This window comes from Monodelphis domestica, chromosome 3, assembly GCF_027887165.1.
Source record: "Monodelphis domestica isolate mMonDom1 chromosome 3, mMonDom1.pri, whole genome shotgun sequence".
NCBI lineage: Eukaryota > Metazoa > Chordata > Mammalia > Didelphimorphia > Didelphidae > Monodelphis > Monodelphis domestica.
Genome location: NC_077229.1, coordinates 164,671,699 through 164,689,489, shown reverse-complemented (window position 1 = coordinate 164,689,489; position 17,791 = coordinate 164,671,699). Strand labels below are relative to the sequence as shown.

Below are 17,791 nucleotides of genomic sequence, written 5' to 3'. Positions count from 1 at the left end.
AGCAAAGAAGGGGTGGATGTGAGCAAACAACAGAAAAAGAAGAAAGAAATTACAATAGATAGTTTCTATACAGCAAATGGAACAGAGAGGGAGGGATCAGCAAACGATAAAACAGAAATCCCAGCGAATTGGATATAGGCTTTGGAAGAACTCAAAATGCAATTCAAAACACAATTAAGAGAGCCTGAAGACAACTTTAACAGCAAGATAAGTCACCTAGAGACAGAAAACAGTGACTTGAAAGTCAATATTAATCAGCTGGAAAATGAGGCAAAGGAGATTTAAAGATGAGGCAAAGAAGATGAAAGATGAGGCAAAGGAGATGAAAGATGAGGCAAAGAGGATGAAAGATAACCTCCATAGAAAATCAGATGAGAAAGAGAAGGATGACCAAAAAGCTGGGGATGAAATCCAATTTTTAAGAACCAGAATACAACTAGAATTAAGTAACCTCACAAGGCAGCAGGACACTATAAAAGAAAACCAGAAGAATGAAAAACTTGAGGAAAAATATGAAGCTTCTCATTCACAAAACAGAGGATTTAGAAAATCGTTCGAAGAGAGACAATTTTAAGAATCATTGATCTACCAGAAGACCATGACAAAAGAAAAACACTGGACATAATACTAAAGGAAATTATTCAAGAAAATTGCCCTGATATGCTAGAACAAAAGGGAAAACTGGAGATTGAAAGAACCCACAGATCACCTCCTGTACTTAATGCACAACTGACAACACCCAGGACTGATATAGCTAAATTCAAGAACTATCAGACCAAAGAAAAGATATCACAAGCTGCCAAGAAGAAGTCATTCAGATACCATGGAACCACAGTGAGGATAACTCAGGATCTGACTGCATCCACACTGAAGGACCGAAAGGCATGGAATATGATATTCCAGAAAGCAAGGGAACTAGGTCTACAACCAAGAATCAACTACCCAGCAAAACTGACTATATTCTTATAGGGGAAAGTATGGTCATTCAAAAAATAGAAGAATTTCAAGAATTTGCAAAGAAAAGACCAGACCTGAACAGAAAATTTGATGTCCAAGCACAGAACTCAAGTGAATCATCAAAAGGTAATTAAAAAAGAGGGGAAAAAAAACAACAAGAAAATTTTAAGAGACTCAATAAGTTGAAATGATATGTATCCCTATAAGAAAAGAGGTCATTTTAACTCTTAAAAACTGTTGTTATCACCTGGGCAGCTAGAAGAATTACACTTAGAGGGAACAGTGACAAACTGTATAGGAAGAAAGGACAAGATATAAATAGGTATGTAGATATATGCATGCATAAATACATATACATGTGTGTATATGCTTATATATACACACAACTAGAGCTAAAAAGAAAGGTTAATACTAAAAGAAATAGGAAAAGAACGAATGGGAGTAAATTCATATGTCATAAAGAAGCTCATGGGGGGAGGGGGGAGAACATCAATACACTGTAAGGGTAAAGAGGTTGGAGATAGGAAATACTCAACTCTTACGTGCTTTGAAATTTACCCAAAGAGGGAAGAACAGTACAATTCTTTGGGGAAGAGAATAGATTTGCTCCCTATAGGGGAGTAGAAGGGTAATAAAAGGACTGGTGGGGAGGGACACAGTACAAGGGAGGGAGGGGGGTAATATTAGAAAGACAACAGGGAAAAAAGGGATGGAATAAGAAGTGAGGGGAGTAGAAAGGGAAGTAAAATAAGGGTGGGAACTAGGGGGACTAATTAAAAACAAACATTGGTGTAGAAGGAAATAGTGAAAGAAGAAAAGGCAGGATCAGGAGTAAAAATCAAAATGCTGGGAAATACACAGCTAGTAATCATAACTCTGAATGTGAATGAAATGAACTCACCCATAAAACTGTGAATCTTAAAATTTCTCGGACTCTACTTCAGAAGATTTGATTAAGCTATTCCCCATTTTAAACAATGCAGGTACTTGGTCAGGAATGTATTGGGAACTTTAAAATTACTCCACCCTGCTTAAACCGTGCCTTAGGGGAAGATAAAGTTGTAAAATTCCTTACTGAACAATAAAAAGTCCCCAACTCATACTTATAGTGAAGCAAAAACCCTAAGCTAGGTCTATTTTTAGATCTAATAAAAAAGGGTGCTAAACATGCATAATCAGTACATACAATGGAGAAAAAGGAAATTCCCCTTCATATCCAATGCAGTCATCTTTTATTTTGCTATGAAAGCTCTGGCAACTTCTTATAATCCTAACTGTATGTGGGCATTAATCTTAATGCACCTGTCCTAGGTTCTATGGGACTACTACCTCAATAATTCAGGACAATTAGAGTAAAGATTATTTTCTTATTACTTTTGTCATTATTTTTATCTTTTATGACACTTTCATCGTTTATTTTGATTACAAAGCATTACGATCATTTTTATCTTTACAATATTATTGATAAGTTGATAGTGAAATTTTCATTGTTGTTGACAATGACAATTACTTTTTACAGCCAAAGTTTTGGCAATATATTTTAGTTGTCTATTTTGAATCACTTGAAGTATCAACTGATGATGCTACATGATTTTTATATTTTTAATTTCAGTAACAAATTTTGTTACATTTTTATATCACTCAAATTTTAAAATACAAAAAAATGGGATGTAGAATTCCACGTATATTCACATCTATGAAACATAAATGATTGTATGGTTACTGTGTCTTCAGACACAAGGTGATACTTTGATATTTGTGAGTGAAATCTTGACCTAGCCATGCAACCTGTTGCCTAAGACAAACTCATTAACATTTTGGCTCCTAGTCCTCTGAGAAAGAGCTGGTTGAAAGGTACACGCCCAAAAGGTACCACTTTCACCTTGCCACCCAATCTTAATTGTCTATGCTTTGTATCCTGATTGCTATGTGCTCGAAAGCACCTCCCTGATTGCTCAGGAATAAAAAGAGAGGGCAGCCCCATGATTTTCTCTTAGATCTTCAATCTGCCCTAGGAATCTGTCTCTGTCTCTGTCTCTGTCTCTGTCTCTCTCTCGTAAACCTTCTGCTCTCCCGAGGCTCTAGCCCCTCTCGGCTTTGCATTCTACCTTAATCTCCTCCTCTACCATAATTATTATATTTTCCTTCCACGGAGAATATCATAGGGGTTTGCCTGCCCTATTTAAACACTGGGGGGAAAAAGGGTGCTAAGTACTTATACAGGTTAAATTAATGACTAAAAAGGTCAAGCAACTTACAAAAGGCAAGAGGTGTGAATTTTTAGTCTACTCAGAGAAGGTGATAACAAAAGAAGATGTGAACTAAGAATGGTCAGTCCTGGGGAAAATATCTACTGTGATTGGTAGATGTGAAAATTTAAGGGAGGTGACATGAAAGAAATTTCTCGTTAAAAGGAGCTGGCTCTCTGAACTTAGTGGGGGAGTTTGGAGTTAGTTTCGGAGGAGCTGGCTCTCTGAACTCAGTTCAGGAGTTGAGATTTCAGTGAAGGACTAGAATGTTGCTTTAGGACGATCTTGTGGTGTGTGATTAAAGACTGACAAGTCTCTCTTAAGGCTCAGGCCTAGGCCCTTCATACTATTTACTCTCTACTCTCTATTTCCCTTTCCTTAATTCCTTCATTTTTATTAATTAAAATCTCCATAAAATGCAGCTGACTTGGATATTTTCATATTTGGGAATTTTTCCCATGGTGACCACTTATTTTGGATTTAAATCAAGACACTAAAAATTATCTTTACAGTTTTGGCAATTCAGAGTCTTCAACCCCACATTTTCACCTTTACAAAACGCAAGCAAATAGCAGAGAGGATTAGAATCCAAAACCCTACCATATGCTATCTACAAGAAACACACATGAGGAAGTTAGATATGGATAGAGTGAAAGTAAGAGGATGGAAACGAATCTATTGGGCATCAACTGATAAAAAGAAGGCAGGAGTCGCAATCATGATATCTGACAAAGCCAAAGTAAAAATAAATCTAGTTAAAAGATAGTGAAGGCAATTACATCCTGATAAAAGGCAGTATAGACAACAAGGAAATATCTGTACTCAATATGTATGCACCAAATGGCATAGCATCCAAATTTCTAAAGGAGTAACTAGTGGAGCTCAAGATTGAAATAGATAGAAAAACTGTATTAGTGGGAGACCTGAACCTTCCTCTATCAGAACTCGATAAATCAAACCAAAAAGTAAATATGAAAGATGTAAGAGAAGTGAATGAAATCTTGGAAAAATTAGAGTTAGTAGACATGTGGAGAAAAATAAAGAGGGACAAAAAGGAATATACCTTCTTTTCAGCAGCACATGGTATATTCACAAAAACTGACCACATATTAGGGGATTAAAACATTGCAAAGAAGTACAAAAGAGAAGAAATAATAAATGCAACCTTCTCAGATCATAATGCAATGAAAATAATAATTAGTAAGGGTTATAAAAAAGAGACTCGAACTCTGGACTTCAATCCCCAGAAGTCCTTGCTCCACTTCCCCAGAATGCTTTGAATTCTCACGTGGGCCGAGATAAAGAAGGTATTTAACCTGATTGTAAGAGCTTTTGGGTCTCTCTTGGACTTCCTTTTTGGGGCAGACAGGGCTCTATCCATAATGTAGGGTTATCTTGTCTAGGCCTCTGGCCTAGGCACTTATTTTTTGTTATTCTGTATTTTCTTTAATCTTTAATAAACCTCTAAAAATATAATACTCCTTGCAGAGAGAGACTAATTTCTACCTGCCTCAGTCTCCCCTAAATTTTAATCTTTACAGGGTACATGGAGAAGTAAATCAAAAATTAAATGGAAATTAAAGAATATGATTCTCCAAAACCGGTTAAAGAACAAATAGTAGAAACAATTAATAACTTCATTGAAGAAAATAACAATGACGAGACATCCTTTCAAAACCCTTTCAAAAATGGGATGCATTCAAAGCAGTCCTCAGGGGAAATTTATATCCTTGAGTTCATATATTAACAAATTAAGAAGGGCAGAGGTCAATGAATTGGGCATGCAAATTAAAAAACTAGAAAGCGAACAAATTAAAAATTCTCAGATGAAGACTAAATTAGAGATACCCCCCCAAAAAAATCAAAGTAGGAATTAATAAAATTGAAAGTCAAAGAACTATTGATTTAATAAATAAGACTAGAAGCTGGTACTTTGAAAAACCAAATAAAATAGACAAAGTACTAGTCAGTCTAATTAAAAAAAGGAAAGAAAAAAACCAAATTGACAGTATCCAAGATGAAAATGGAGACCTCACCTCAAATGAAGAGGAAATTAAGGCAATCATTAAAAACTACTATGCCCAATTATAAGGCAAAAAATATGGCAATCTAGGTGATATGGATGAATACTTATAAAAATATAAATTGCCTAGATTAACAGAGGACACTAGCAAATAGGACTTAAATAGGACACTAGCAAAAAGACTTCAGCAAGTGATCACGAGGGTTATTCACTATGACCAGGTAGGATTCATACCAGGAAATTAACCATATTAACAAGCAAACTGACAAAAATCACATGATTATATCAACAGATGCAGAAAAAGCCTTTGATACAATACAACACGCAAACCTACACTAGAAAGCATAAGAATAAAAGGGCTTTTCCTAAAAATAATAAAAACAGTATCTATCTAAAACCATCAGCAAACATCATCTGCAATGGGGATAAACTAGAAGCCTTCCCAATAAGATCAGGAGTGAAACAAAGATGCCAATTATCACCTCTATTATTTAACATTGTACTAGAAATATTAGCAATAAAAATTAGAGAAGAAAAAAAAATTGAAGGTATTAAAATAGGCAATGAGGTGACCAAGCTGTCACTCTTTGCATATAATATGATGGTTTACTTAAAGAATCCTAGAGAATCAACCAAAAAGCTAGTCAAAACAATCAACAATTTTAGCAAAGTTGCAGGCTACAAAATAAACCCACGTAAGTCATCAGCATTTCTATATATCTTCAACCCATTTCAGCAGCAAGAATTAGAAAGAGAAATTCCATTTAAAATCATCCTAGACAATACAAAGTACTTAGCAATCTATCTGTCAAGACAAATGCAGGTACTATATGAACACAACTACAAAACACTCTCCACAAAATTAAAACTAGATCTAAACAATTCAAAAAACAATAATTGCTCATGGGTGGGATAAGCTAATATAATAAAAATGACAATACTACACAAATTAATCTACTTATTTAGTGCCATACCCATTGAACTACCAAAAAACTTTTTTACTGAATTAGAAAAAACCAAAACAAAGTTCATTGGGAAAAACAAAAGATCAAGGATATCCAGGGAATTCATGAAAAAAAAATGCAAAGGAAGGACTTGCAGTCCCAGATCAAAAACAATACTATAAAGCAGTGGTTATCAAAACAATTTGGTACTGGCTAAGAGACAGAATGGAGGATCAGTGGAATAGACTTGGGGTAAATGACCTCAGCAAGACAGTCTATGATAAACCCAAAGATCCCAGTTTTGGAGACCAAAACCCACTTTTTGATAAAAACTACTGGGAAAACTGGAAGACAGAATGGGAGAGATTAGGCTTGGATCAACATCTCACACCCTACACCAAGATAAACTCAGAATGGGTGAATAACCTGAATATAAAGAAGGAAACCATAAGTAAATTAGTTGAACACTGAATAGTATACTTGTCAGATCTTTGGGAAAGGAAAGACTTTAAAACCAAGCAAGAGCTAGAAAAAATACAAAATGTAAAATAAATAATTTTGACTACATCAAATTAAAAAGTTTTTGTACAAACAAAACCAATGTAACTAAAATTAGAAGGGAAGCAACAAATTGGGAAACAATCTTCATTACAAAAACCTCTGAAAAAGGTCTCATTACTCAAATTTATAAAGAGCTAAACCAGTTGTACAAAAAGTCAAGCCATTCTCCAATTGAAAAATGGGCAAGGGACATGAATGGGCAATTTTCAGTTAAAGAAATCAAAACTATTAATAAGCACGTGAAAAAGTGTTCTAAATCTCTTATAATCAGAGAGATGCAAATCAAAACAACTCTGAGGGTATCACCTCACACCTAGCAGATTGGTTAACATTGACAGCAAAGGAAAGTAATGAATGCTGGATGGGATGTGGCAAAGTTGGGACATTAATTCATTGGTGGTGGAGTTGTGAATTGATCCAACCATTCTGGAGGACAATTTGGAACTATGCCCTGTAAAAAAAGACTCGAATACAGGACTACAATCCCCACAAGCCTTTGCTCCACTTCCCCAGAATGCCTTGTAATCTCACCCAGAATGCCTTGTAATCTCACCTGGGCCGAGATCGAGAAGGTATTTAAGCTGATTCAAAGGCTTTTGAGGGCTCTCTTGGACTTCTGTTTGGGGCAGATGTGGCTCTTTCCATAATGTAGATGAGGTTGTGTCTAGGCCTCTCTGTGGCCTGGACACGTGTTTTTTCTTATTCTGTATTTTCTTTCATCTTTAACCTTTAATAAACCTCTAAAAAAATATAATACTCCTTGCAAAGAGAAACTAATTTCTACCTGCCTCAGTCTCTCCATATTCCCTAATTTTAATCTTTACAGTTTGGTGACCAAATGGGGAAAAAAAAAACCTCTCAATCTTCTGATTTCTTTCTGATCTTTAGTTCAGCTTTTAATTTGAGCCACATCTCTCTGGCCAAGTTTTTGTTTTTTACCCTTGCAAAGCTGCTGCTCATTCAGTTCCAGCCATTAGATAACTCAGTCGCTCTTGCCTGCGGGCTTTCAGCCATCCCCTCCCCGACCCAGATCTGTTGCGTTTGCCGCCCACCTGGTCCCTGGCTGCTAAATTCTGCCTGCCTTCTTCTCCTGCTTCTGCTCTTGGCCTCTCACCTGGTGCCCTAGCTCCTGGCCCTGTTTGTCTGAGCTCCGGCTCTGGCCCCTGCCCTGCTCACCCCAGCAGTCTTTCTTTCGATCACCTGGCCCACCTGATTCAACCAAGATTGTAATCACCTGGTGACATGCCTGCCCAACAAACCCAGATCCTTGGCGGGCAACAAAACGGGAGGGGGGGGGCGGAATTGGGTGGGCGGCCTGGGCTCCACGTGGACTGGGGCAGGAAGAGGTATCAGAGCAAGGGAGAGAGAAAAGGGAGAGGAGAAGAAACAGATTTTTCAAACAGAAACTTAATAGCAATGGGCTGTTTAAAAGGATACCTTTTGACTGTTCTGGTAATTTCATTGATTTCACCTGCGTGCCAGAAGAAAGATTCAGCCCAAGGATTCAACTTTGGGGAGGCAAATGGGTGGCTCGGCAAACTGATAGCCAGACATAAAGACATGCGGTCCTGGGTTAAAATCTGGCCTCAGATACTTCCCAGCTATGGGGCCCTGAGAAGACCCCTTAACCCCCATTGCCTAGCCCTTACTACTCTGCCTTCGGACAATAGACATTTAAATGGATAAACACACCTAAGGAACTTTAAAGACTAAAGGCTATATTCTAAGGCATTGATTCAGACTCCAATGGTTTATAAAAATCTCTGTATTCTATTGCATTTTTTGTTACAGTTTAACTTTGTGATTTTAAGTTCATATATTACTGGATTCAATATTATTCTCTTACACTGAAGGTTGATTGAATTTATTTTTAATGTACTGAGTTTTAAAATTCTGTTGTTTTTTCCCCTATAACTGTGCTGAAAAAATATTAGTGATTAAGCCCATATGAAAAAAAAACAAAACAAAACAGCCTTTCTATTTTGACTTTGTAAATTACGACATAGATAGACTTCAGGACTGGTTATAATTGTTTAAAACCTTTGGAAAATTTAATGTGCTAAATATCTCAATGATTTTAAGGGTTTTTTAAATATGATTTTTGTAATTTTTTTTTAACAATCTGGTTATTTTTGCCTGCCCCTACCACGAGGTAAGGCCAATAGTAGCTGAAGTGAAATACATTTTATAACCCCCAACCTTCCCACATTTCTAAATATGTGAATGGAAGTTGGGCAGTTAATCTCAGGGCATTTGTACCCCTAAAAGCCTCCAAAAGGAGCACCCCTTTATTTATATTCTTCAGCTCACTACTCTACTTGCACCAGAATGATATATAGATTTCTTGATTATGTTCTAAACCCAAGATGAGTTTTACTTTGTTTAAAAAATATGTTTTATTCACCAAGGTTGAAAGATTGCTGTTTGTAAAAATTGTGACAAATGTCCATCAATTCATAGGTTTTAAAAATGTCATACAGCAACTTATGTGAAATATGAAAGTGTGTTTGTTTGCTATTGCAATTAATTGGACTATTGAGAATTTTGGGGATTTTGATAACTACATATTTGTACTACTGTATTTTTAAAAATGAAAAAAATGTTAACCTTGTTCAATTCATTTGCCTTCTACTACTCACAGTGATCATGGCCAGATATTAAGAGGAAAGGGATCTCATTTTTGTTGAGAAAGCCTTGTATTTTATATTTTCTTAACTGACACAGAGTGTCAATGATTATAAGCTATATTTTTGAATTTTAAAGCTCTTTTATTAATATATATTTTCTTGCATGTGCAATATACTTTTTCAGTTTAATTATTTTTCTCTCCTTTTTATATTTGAAGCACATGTCACCAGTATTGAGATTTTCTTTAACTTTTTGACTTTTCAGTAATATAAGTTTAAGATACATTTGCTAATGCATAACCCTAAAAAGCTTGTGACTATAAAAATGATGCCACTAATTATTTAAATAAATTATGGGACTTTGCTTAATGATTCTGTCTGATTCCAGGACAAGATATACATACAAGAGCCATTGCACAAAACCAAAGAAAAGCCAATCCAGGATGGACTGATGCACTTCTAGGCTAATACAAAGGTCTTGAACCTAGTGTGAGACTTGGGGTTGTGACACTTGACTTATGTTAAGATGTAGACCTTCCTTGTGTCCACACTCACTCTGAAGATACTCACAGATGTGTATCCCCAAACTTGGCTCCCACTTGGCTTCTATAATCTGGTCCCTTTCTTTTCTGCCTCTCATAGTGTGGTACCTTTCTGTAGTCCTGGCTACTGACTGGGTAAATGCATCAGTGCTTAGATCATTTTAATTGGGCCCTGATTCAAGGACCTGTTATAGATTTATTTTTCTTTTACTTGGAATTTTTACACATAAGACTTTGATAGTCTATATTTTCATCCAGAAATCTTTTTTATTTTGGATTTTTCTGATATCTTTTTAATATCTCTTGCCAATTGATTCATATACCTCAGCCATGCATCCCTAAGTGATCCTTTTATTTTTAATCACCCTCTTAACGGGGGGGGGAATGTAAAAAATATCATTATTTAAATTGCAAAATTTAAATTCCTTTTTGAGAAGAATTTTAGGTAAAGAAGATGTTACTTCCCTGAATCCAGAAACTGAACTGTTGGAGAAGCCATGATGAAGAAGCCTCCAGACCACAAGCTGCACAAAAATGAACTTTGGGTGTGGTTGATTGAACATTTATTTGTATGTATACTTTCATGCCAAAGGGGACTGTCCCCTAACTGGCCTTTTGTCAATGAGTTCAGCAATTATTGGTTTTATTCTTTTTTTTCTCTCTTATCCTCAAATTATTGTAATCTTTAAATTGATTATGTTTTCATGATTCTTTGGAAAAAAAAATTTCAAACAATCAAACGGAGGTATGTAAAAAATAGGCTCGAATATAGGACCACAATCCCCACAAGCCTTTGCTCCACTTCCCCAGACTGTCTTGTAATCTCACCTGGGCCGAGATCGAGAAGGTATTTAAGCTGATTCAAAGGCTTTTGAGGGGCTCTCTTGGACTTCCATTTGGGGAAGATGTGGCTCTTTCCATAATGTAGATGAGGTTGTGTCTAGGCCTCTCTGTGGCCTGGACATGTGTTTTTTCTTATTCTGTATTTTCTTTCATCTTTAACCTTTAATAAACCTCTAAAAAATTATAATACTCCTTGCAAAGAGAAACTAATTTCTACCTGCCTCAGTCTCCCCATATTCCCTAATTTTAATCTTTACAGCCCAAAGGAGGATAAAAGACTGTCTGCCCTTTAATCCAGCCATAGCACTGCTGCATTTGTACCCCAAAGAGATAATAAGGAAAAAGACATGTACAAAAATATTCATAGCTGTGCTCTTTTGTGGTAGCAAAAAATTGGAAAATGAGGGGATGCCCTTCAACTGGAGAATGGCTAAACAAATTGTCATATATGTTGGTGATGGAATACTATTGTGCTCAAAGGAATAATAAGGTGGAGAAATTCCATGTAAACTGGAACAACCTCCAGGAATTGATACAGAGTGAAAGGAGCAGAACAAGGAGAACATTATACACAGAGACAGATACACTGTGGTACAATCAAATGTAATGGACTTCTCCATTAGTGGAAATGCAGTGAACCTGAACAACTCAGAGGAGCCTAGGAGAAAAACCACTATCCACATCCAGAGGGAACACTGTGGGGGTAAAAACACAGAAGAAAACAACTGCTTGAAGATATGGGTTGAAGGGATATGGTTGGGGATGTATACTCTAAATGAATATCCTAGTGTAAACAACAACTTGGAAATAAGTTCTGATCAAGGACACAAGTAATACCCAATGAAATTTGTGGTTGGCTGCAGGAAGAGTGGGTGGAGGGGAGGGAGGGAAATAATGTGATTACTGTAACCAAGGAATAATGTTCTAAATTGACTAAACTTATTCAAATAGAAAAATAACAAAAAACAAAAACAAAAACAAAACAAACAAAAAAAAGATAATGTATCCTGGAGATGGAGAAGCCTGAGGTTGGCAGAAATAGCCTCTATCTTAAGTACATAATCTGATTTTTGTCTCAATAAAGAGTTTTCATACAGAAAGCAAATAAATAAAGACATAAAGAAATAAAGAAATGAAAGGATACACAAGATAGATGGCTACAGAAGGAACTTCAGAATTCTTCCTACTACTCAATCACAACAAAGCATCTCAAAAGGACAAAAATGAAAATCAAAGGAGAAAAGGGGCCCTACTGTAAGGCTTAGCCTTGTAGGTAGGCAGGATTTGGTCATTTCTATGCTATAATAGAGTAAAATTACACCTACCAAAGTGGGTGCTAATCACTTACACACACACACACATCACCTACTGTGCCAGAGTCAGAGGGAAGGTCAGGGCAATCTCTAAATTCTAGGGAACTGACAAAAGGCAACACAGTCTTATCCCTTAGGGCAGTACAAAGCCTTGGCTGCCACACTTGGGACCCAGGGATATAGTGCAGAGATGGGCTGCCCTTTAGCAAAGCTGCAGAGACTAGAAAAATGACCTCAGGGAAAAAACCACTCAGTGAGTGCTGCTTGCCCTCCTCACTCAGACTTCTGGGAAAAATCTTCATAACAAAAAACCTCTGACAAAAGTCTAATTACTCAAATTTATAAGGAGCTATATTAATTGTACAAAAAACCAAACAAACAAATCATTTCCCAACTGATCTGAGGTATCACCTCACACCCAGTAGATTGGCTAACATGACAGCAAAGGAAAGTAATGAATGTTGGAGGGGATGTGGCAAAGTTGGAACATGAATGATCTAATCATTCTGGAGGACAATTTGGAACTATGCCCAAAGGGCACTAAAAGACTGTCTTGCCCTTTGATCCAGCCATACTACTGCTGGGTTTATACCCCAAAAAGATAACGAAAAAGACTTGTACAAAAGTATTTATAGCTATGCTCTTTGTGGTGGTAAAAAATTGGAAAATGAAGAGGTGTCCATCAATTGGGGAATGGCTGAACAAATTGTGGTATCTGATGGTGATGGAATACTATTGTGCTGAATGGAATGATGAACTGGAATGACCTCCAGAAATTGATGCAGAGTGAAAGAAGCAAAACCAGGAGAACTTTGTATACGGAGACCGATATACTGTGGCACAATAGAATGTAATATACTTCTCTACTAGCAGCAATGTAACGATCCAGGACAATTCTAAGCAATTTATGAGAAAGAAAACTATCCAAATCCAGAGAAAGAACTGTGGGAATAAAAACACAGAAGAAAAACAACTGCTTAATTACATGGGTTGATAGGGACATGATTGGGGATGGAGACTCTAAATAATAACTCTAGTGCAAATGTTAATAATAGGGAAATAGGTCTTGATCAATGACACAAGTAAAACTCAGTGGAATTGCTCATTGGCTATAGGAGAGGCCTGGGAGAAGTAGAGGGAAAGAATATGAATCATGTAACCATGGAAAAATATCCTAAACTAATTAATTAAATAAATAAACCTAATGTAAAGAAAAGATACACAAGAAAGGGTCCAAATGCACAAAATTCTATCTTTAGATAATGGGACATTCCCATCAATGTTTCAGGTCCAACAATCATTCATTTTTTATATTTAAGGAGAGGGAGAGCTTTTTTTCATGTGTTCTTGACATTGTTTCCTTAAACAAACATTCTTTTTTTGGGGACTTCCTTTCCTTTTGTATTTTCTTCTAATCCAATATTTTGACATTTTCTCTTAAATTAACTTTTCTAAAATTTTGTCCTTTTCCTGGAATCCTAAAGATACTTTCCCCAAGACTGTCTTCCACATTTAGATTTAAACAATTATCCGAAAGATAATTTTAAAAAGCAGATAAGGTCCTTTATATACAAAAATATAGCAATCTTTCAGATGTGGCAAATAAACCTAGAAATGAAGAGGCTGTTCAACAACTGAGGAATGGCTGAATAAGTTGTGGCAAATGAATATAATGGAAAACCACTATGCTGTAAAAAATAAGGAAACAGACTTAGGGGAAAAAAAAGATTTGGAAAGACTTAAATGAACTGATGTAGTGTGAGCAAAATCAAAACAATTACAACACCAATAGTATAAAAATGAACAATTTTGATGACTAATAAACTCACAAAGAATAAAATGAGTAGAACCAAGAGAACAATTCCTATAATGATAATACTGTAAAAGCAAATGACTTTGAGAGTTTAAGAACTATGATAAATATGATGACCATTCATACTTAAGAGAAGTGATGAATGTAGGATGAGGGATGAAATACACTTACACACCCTTATGTCCATTTTGTTTACAACCACTAATGGAATATGTTTTGTTTTTGGTTGGTTGGGGGGAAGGATGAAGAAGGGAGGGAGGGGGAGAAAGAGAGGGAGGGAAAGAGAGAGGGAAGAGGAGAGAGAGAGAGATCTATTATTAAATTTACTTGTTTTTCTTTTGTTTTTGCATGAAGTGGGAATAATCTCTAAGGGTATGTAAGGCAAAAATCATACCAATAAAACTGAAAGGGACCTGCCCCACTCTCACCCCCTACAAAAAAGTAGAAAAAAAGATTTGTATAGTGCCTTGTGAGTAGTGGAATTTTCAATTCATGCTGAAATGAATATTTATTGAAAGAAAAATGAAAATATCTTATAAGTTAATTTAGGAGTTAGGACCCTCTTAATGAGAATAAATGAACCCATTGTTGATAAATCATTTTGCATTTTATGACCCTCTGTGCCCCCTGCCAGTTGTCTTACATATGGCCACAAGGCAACTAGAGAGTCTGGATAGCTTAATACAAATCTTTCACCAAAATAATTTCCTACATTCAATGCATGTGCTAATGGAGGTTAGTTGAAAGTATTATCTTTTTGTATAAAGGGCAATTCATATTATCAATGCTGGATGAATGAAAAATGACTGTACAGTACCAGTATGTATAATTTTTAAAAGTAAAAGTAGCCAATGCTATTATATTATTAAATGTTGGGCAGAGAAATTTGGAAGTGAAGTGTATAATAGAAGTTATATATTAATATGTAAAGCATCAAAATTACCTTATAGTAATGATTTCCCCTGGGTTTGCCCGAATATACCAGCTACAGTTGATTCTGGCAGGATATTCAAAAGGCCACCCAGGGCTTGTGATTATCCCACTTGGTCCTCTAATTTGTTCTGGAGTCTCTCCACAAGCTGAAAAATATAAAAAACAATCATAACTGATTATATTTTAAAATTGAATTTAAGTGATCATAATGTACATTTTTTTTCATCTTTGGGCATCAATATATAAAAAATAAAGCAGTAATAGTGAAAATCTATCATTCACCCTTTGACCCAGTAAACAATACCACTACTTCCTCTATATCCCAAAAAGATTCATGACAAAAAAAGCTATCCACTGTCACAGAAAAAACTGATGGAGTCTTAGTGCAGAGCATACCATTTTTCATTTTATTTCCCTCATGAGTTTTTTCCCTTTCTTAAACATCATGTCTTCTCTTACATGACCAAAAAAAAAAAAAAAATATATATATATATATATATTTATTTATTTGAAAATATATATTACATGATAGTAAATGTATAAATAATATCATATTACCTGTTATCTCAGAAAGTAGGGAAGAAAGGAAGACAGAAAGCATAGATTGCATGTCAGAAAACAATTATTAAAAATTTTATCTATGTGTAATCTAGAAAAGAAAAATATAATTTGAAAATGTAAAAAAATAAACTTTTCAAAAAATTATGAAATCTTAGAGCTTGAAGAAAGCACCTAGTTCAAACCCTATCTGATACATGGATCCTTTCTTTGATATATGACAGTCAATACTTTTGTAACAGAAAATTCACAATAAAACAAAGCAACCGATTCCATTCTGAAATAAATAACTGCCTTCTGATGATTTCCATCTAGTCCTACTTCTCCATTTTGTACTAATTCTCAACATCTTTAGGAAATCTTTTCAAATATCTGTAACCAGCTAACAACTTAATTCTTTTGTCCAGATTAAGCAGGTTTAGTGCCTTCAATTAACCATGTCATGGTTTCTAACCAGCCATCATTTTTGCTGTCTTTACCTGGACATAGCTTAATTTGTCAATATTGCTTCTAAAACATGGGACCAAGAATGGAACATAGTATTTCAGATATAGTCTGGGTGGTACAGAATATGGTGAGTTTATTGCCCCCCTTGTTCTAGACTCTATATTAATGCAAACTAATGTCACATTAACTTTTTTTGGTAGCTATATAATAGTGGTAAATAATATACATGACAAATACAGAGGAAAAAAACTTTGACAAAATGATAAAGTATAAATTTGGGCAGGGAAGAACCCCAACACATTATACCTACAACAATATAAATGGAAAGAACAACCAAAACAAAAGAAGAAATCTAAAGTTTTGAAACTGCAAATGATCTTTGCATCAAGGAAAAAAATGAAAAGACACTTCCCTCTGCTCCTCTGAAATGAGCATCCACAATCATGGAACACTGCATATAGTGTCAGATTTTTAAAATATATTGGCTTTATTTTTCTCCTCTTTTTCTTTTTAAAACTCTTTTATAAGGGACAGATTTGAGAGAGGGAAAAGGGAAAAACACGGGGGGGGGGGGATTTGGTAACATAAAACCAAGATATCAATAAAAACCTATCACAAAAAAATTTTACAGTTTAGACCTCTCTGTACGTGTGTGTGTGTGTGTGTGTGTGTGTGTGTGTGTGTGTGTGTGTGTGTGTGTGTGTGTGGTGGAAGAGAGAATTTGAAAAGCCTGCAAAAAGACTGGAAAAGTTAAGACTCCAGAACTGTCAATCAAGGAGAACATTCTATTTGGAATGAGGACTGAAAAAAGACAGTTAAGGAGTCGACTGAAAATCTTTGTCTTTTTGCCTTTGACACAGAAAAGGAGAGGTCTCTTTACTTTTGAGACAGAAAGGAAGAAGGGGTCTCTTTTGCCTTGGAAACAGAAAGGAGAAGGGGTCTCTTGGCTTGGGGACAGAAAGAAGGACAAAGTCCAGTTCTCTGATTTCTCTGCTGTTACAGTGACTGAATTTCTAGACCTGTTAACCCATTTTCCAAATCTGAATTATATTCCACCATCCTCTTACTTAGGAACTATCCTAGTACTAGGGAAACCCCAAAAACCCTCTTTCCCTCCATTTTCTTATCTTTACCATTCTCCCCAATAAATCCCTTACTTATCTTAGAGAAAAGAGTGATTTATTTGATACACTACTCTGAGTTGACTGAGAGAGACCAACTGAAGAATAAAAGGGAAATAGAAGGGAGGAAGGACAAGAAGAGAGGAGGAAGGTAACCAGGGGTTGAAGGGAAAGAGGGAGGAAGAGAGATTAGCAGATGTGATCTTTAGTTATCATTTATCAATCAAAAAATCCTTTATTACAGTGTATGTATGTATATATGATCTAATCCAGCTGCTAGCACTTCCAGTCTTTGTTTTCTTTGTTACCAATTCTATCTCCATATAAAGTCCCCAAAGGCCTATATTAGACTATAAGTGTAGTGGTTACAATGTTATTGATAGAAGAATGAGTTTACTACAGAAAACTTTATAGATACTTTTTTTTGTTGGACTGCAGATTTCTTTCTGGTATCAGCCTTAAATGCCCCCAGGATGAATGTTTTACTCCAAAATTTTTGTAAACTTGGTTTTCTCTCCAATGCTTCTTGTTGTTTCAAGACATTATACTATTCCTAATCTTACAAAATCTGACTCTAAAAGATTTTACAAATGAGTTTAGATTCTAAACTGGTGTTATTCTTAGCTGTCATAGCTCTCCGTGTGGCAAGGAGATCAAATATTTTCTGGCTAAAACAATTCCTATGCACTTTTGTCCTTAGAGACAAATTTGTTATCAGTTTAAACAACTAGTGTTGATGTCTGCTGTCCTATTTTTTCAGTGGCAACAGGATTGTTGAAATAAAAAGGTTAAAGATATTCTAAATTGTTACCTTATTTTGATTTTTTAAAAGTCTGTCATCGATTTTCAACTTTGTTCTA

General features: G+C 35.6%; 1 protein-coding gene across 2 annotated transcripts in view; it reads right to left on the bottom strand.

Moving 5' to 3' along the window:
• LRP12 (LDL receptor related protein 12) overlaps positions 1–17,791 on the bottom strand; it is a 139,768-nt gene that overhangs the window by 21,140 nt on the left and 100,837 nt on the right. For both annotated transcript variants that reach the window (XM_007488205.3, XM_007488206.3), the window contains one exon: positions 14,816–14,951. In XM_007488205.3, coding sequence (XP_007488267.1) covers positions 14,816–14,951 — 136 coding nt within the window. The remainder of the gene's footprint in view (positions 1–14,815; positions 14,952–17,791) is intronic.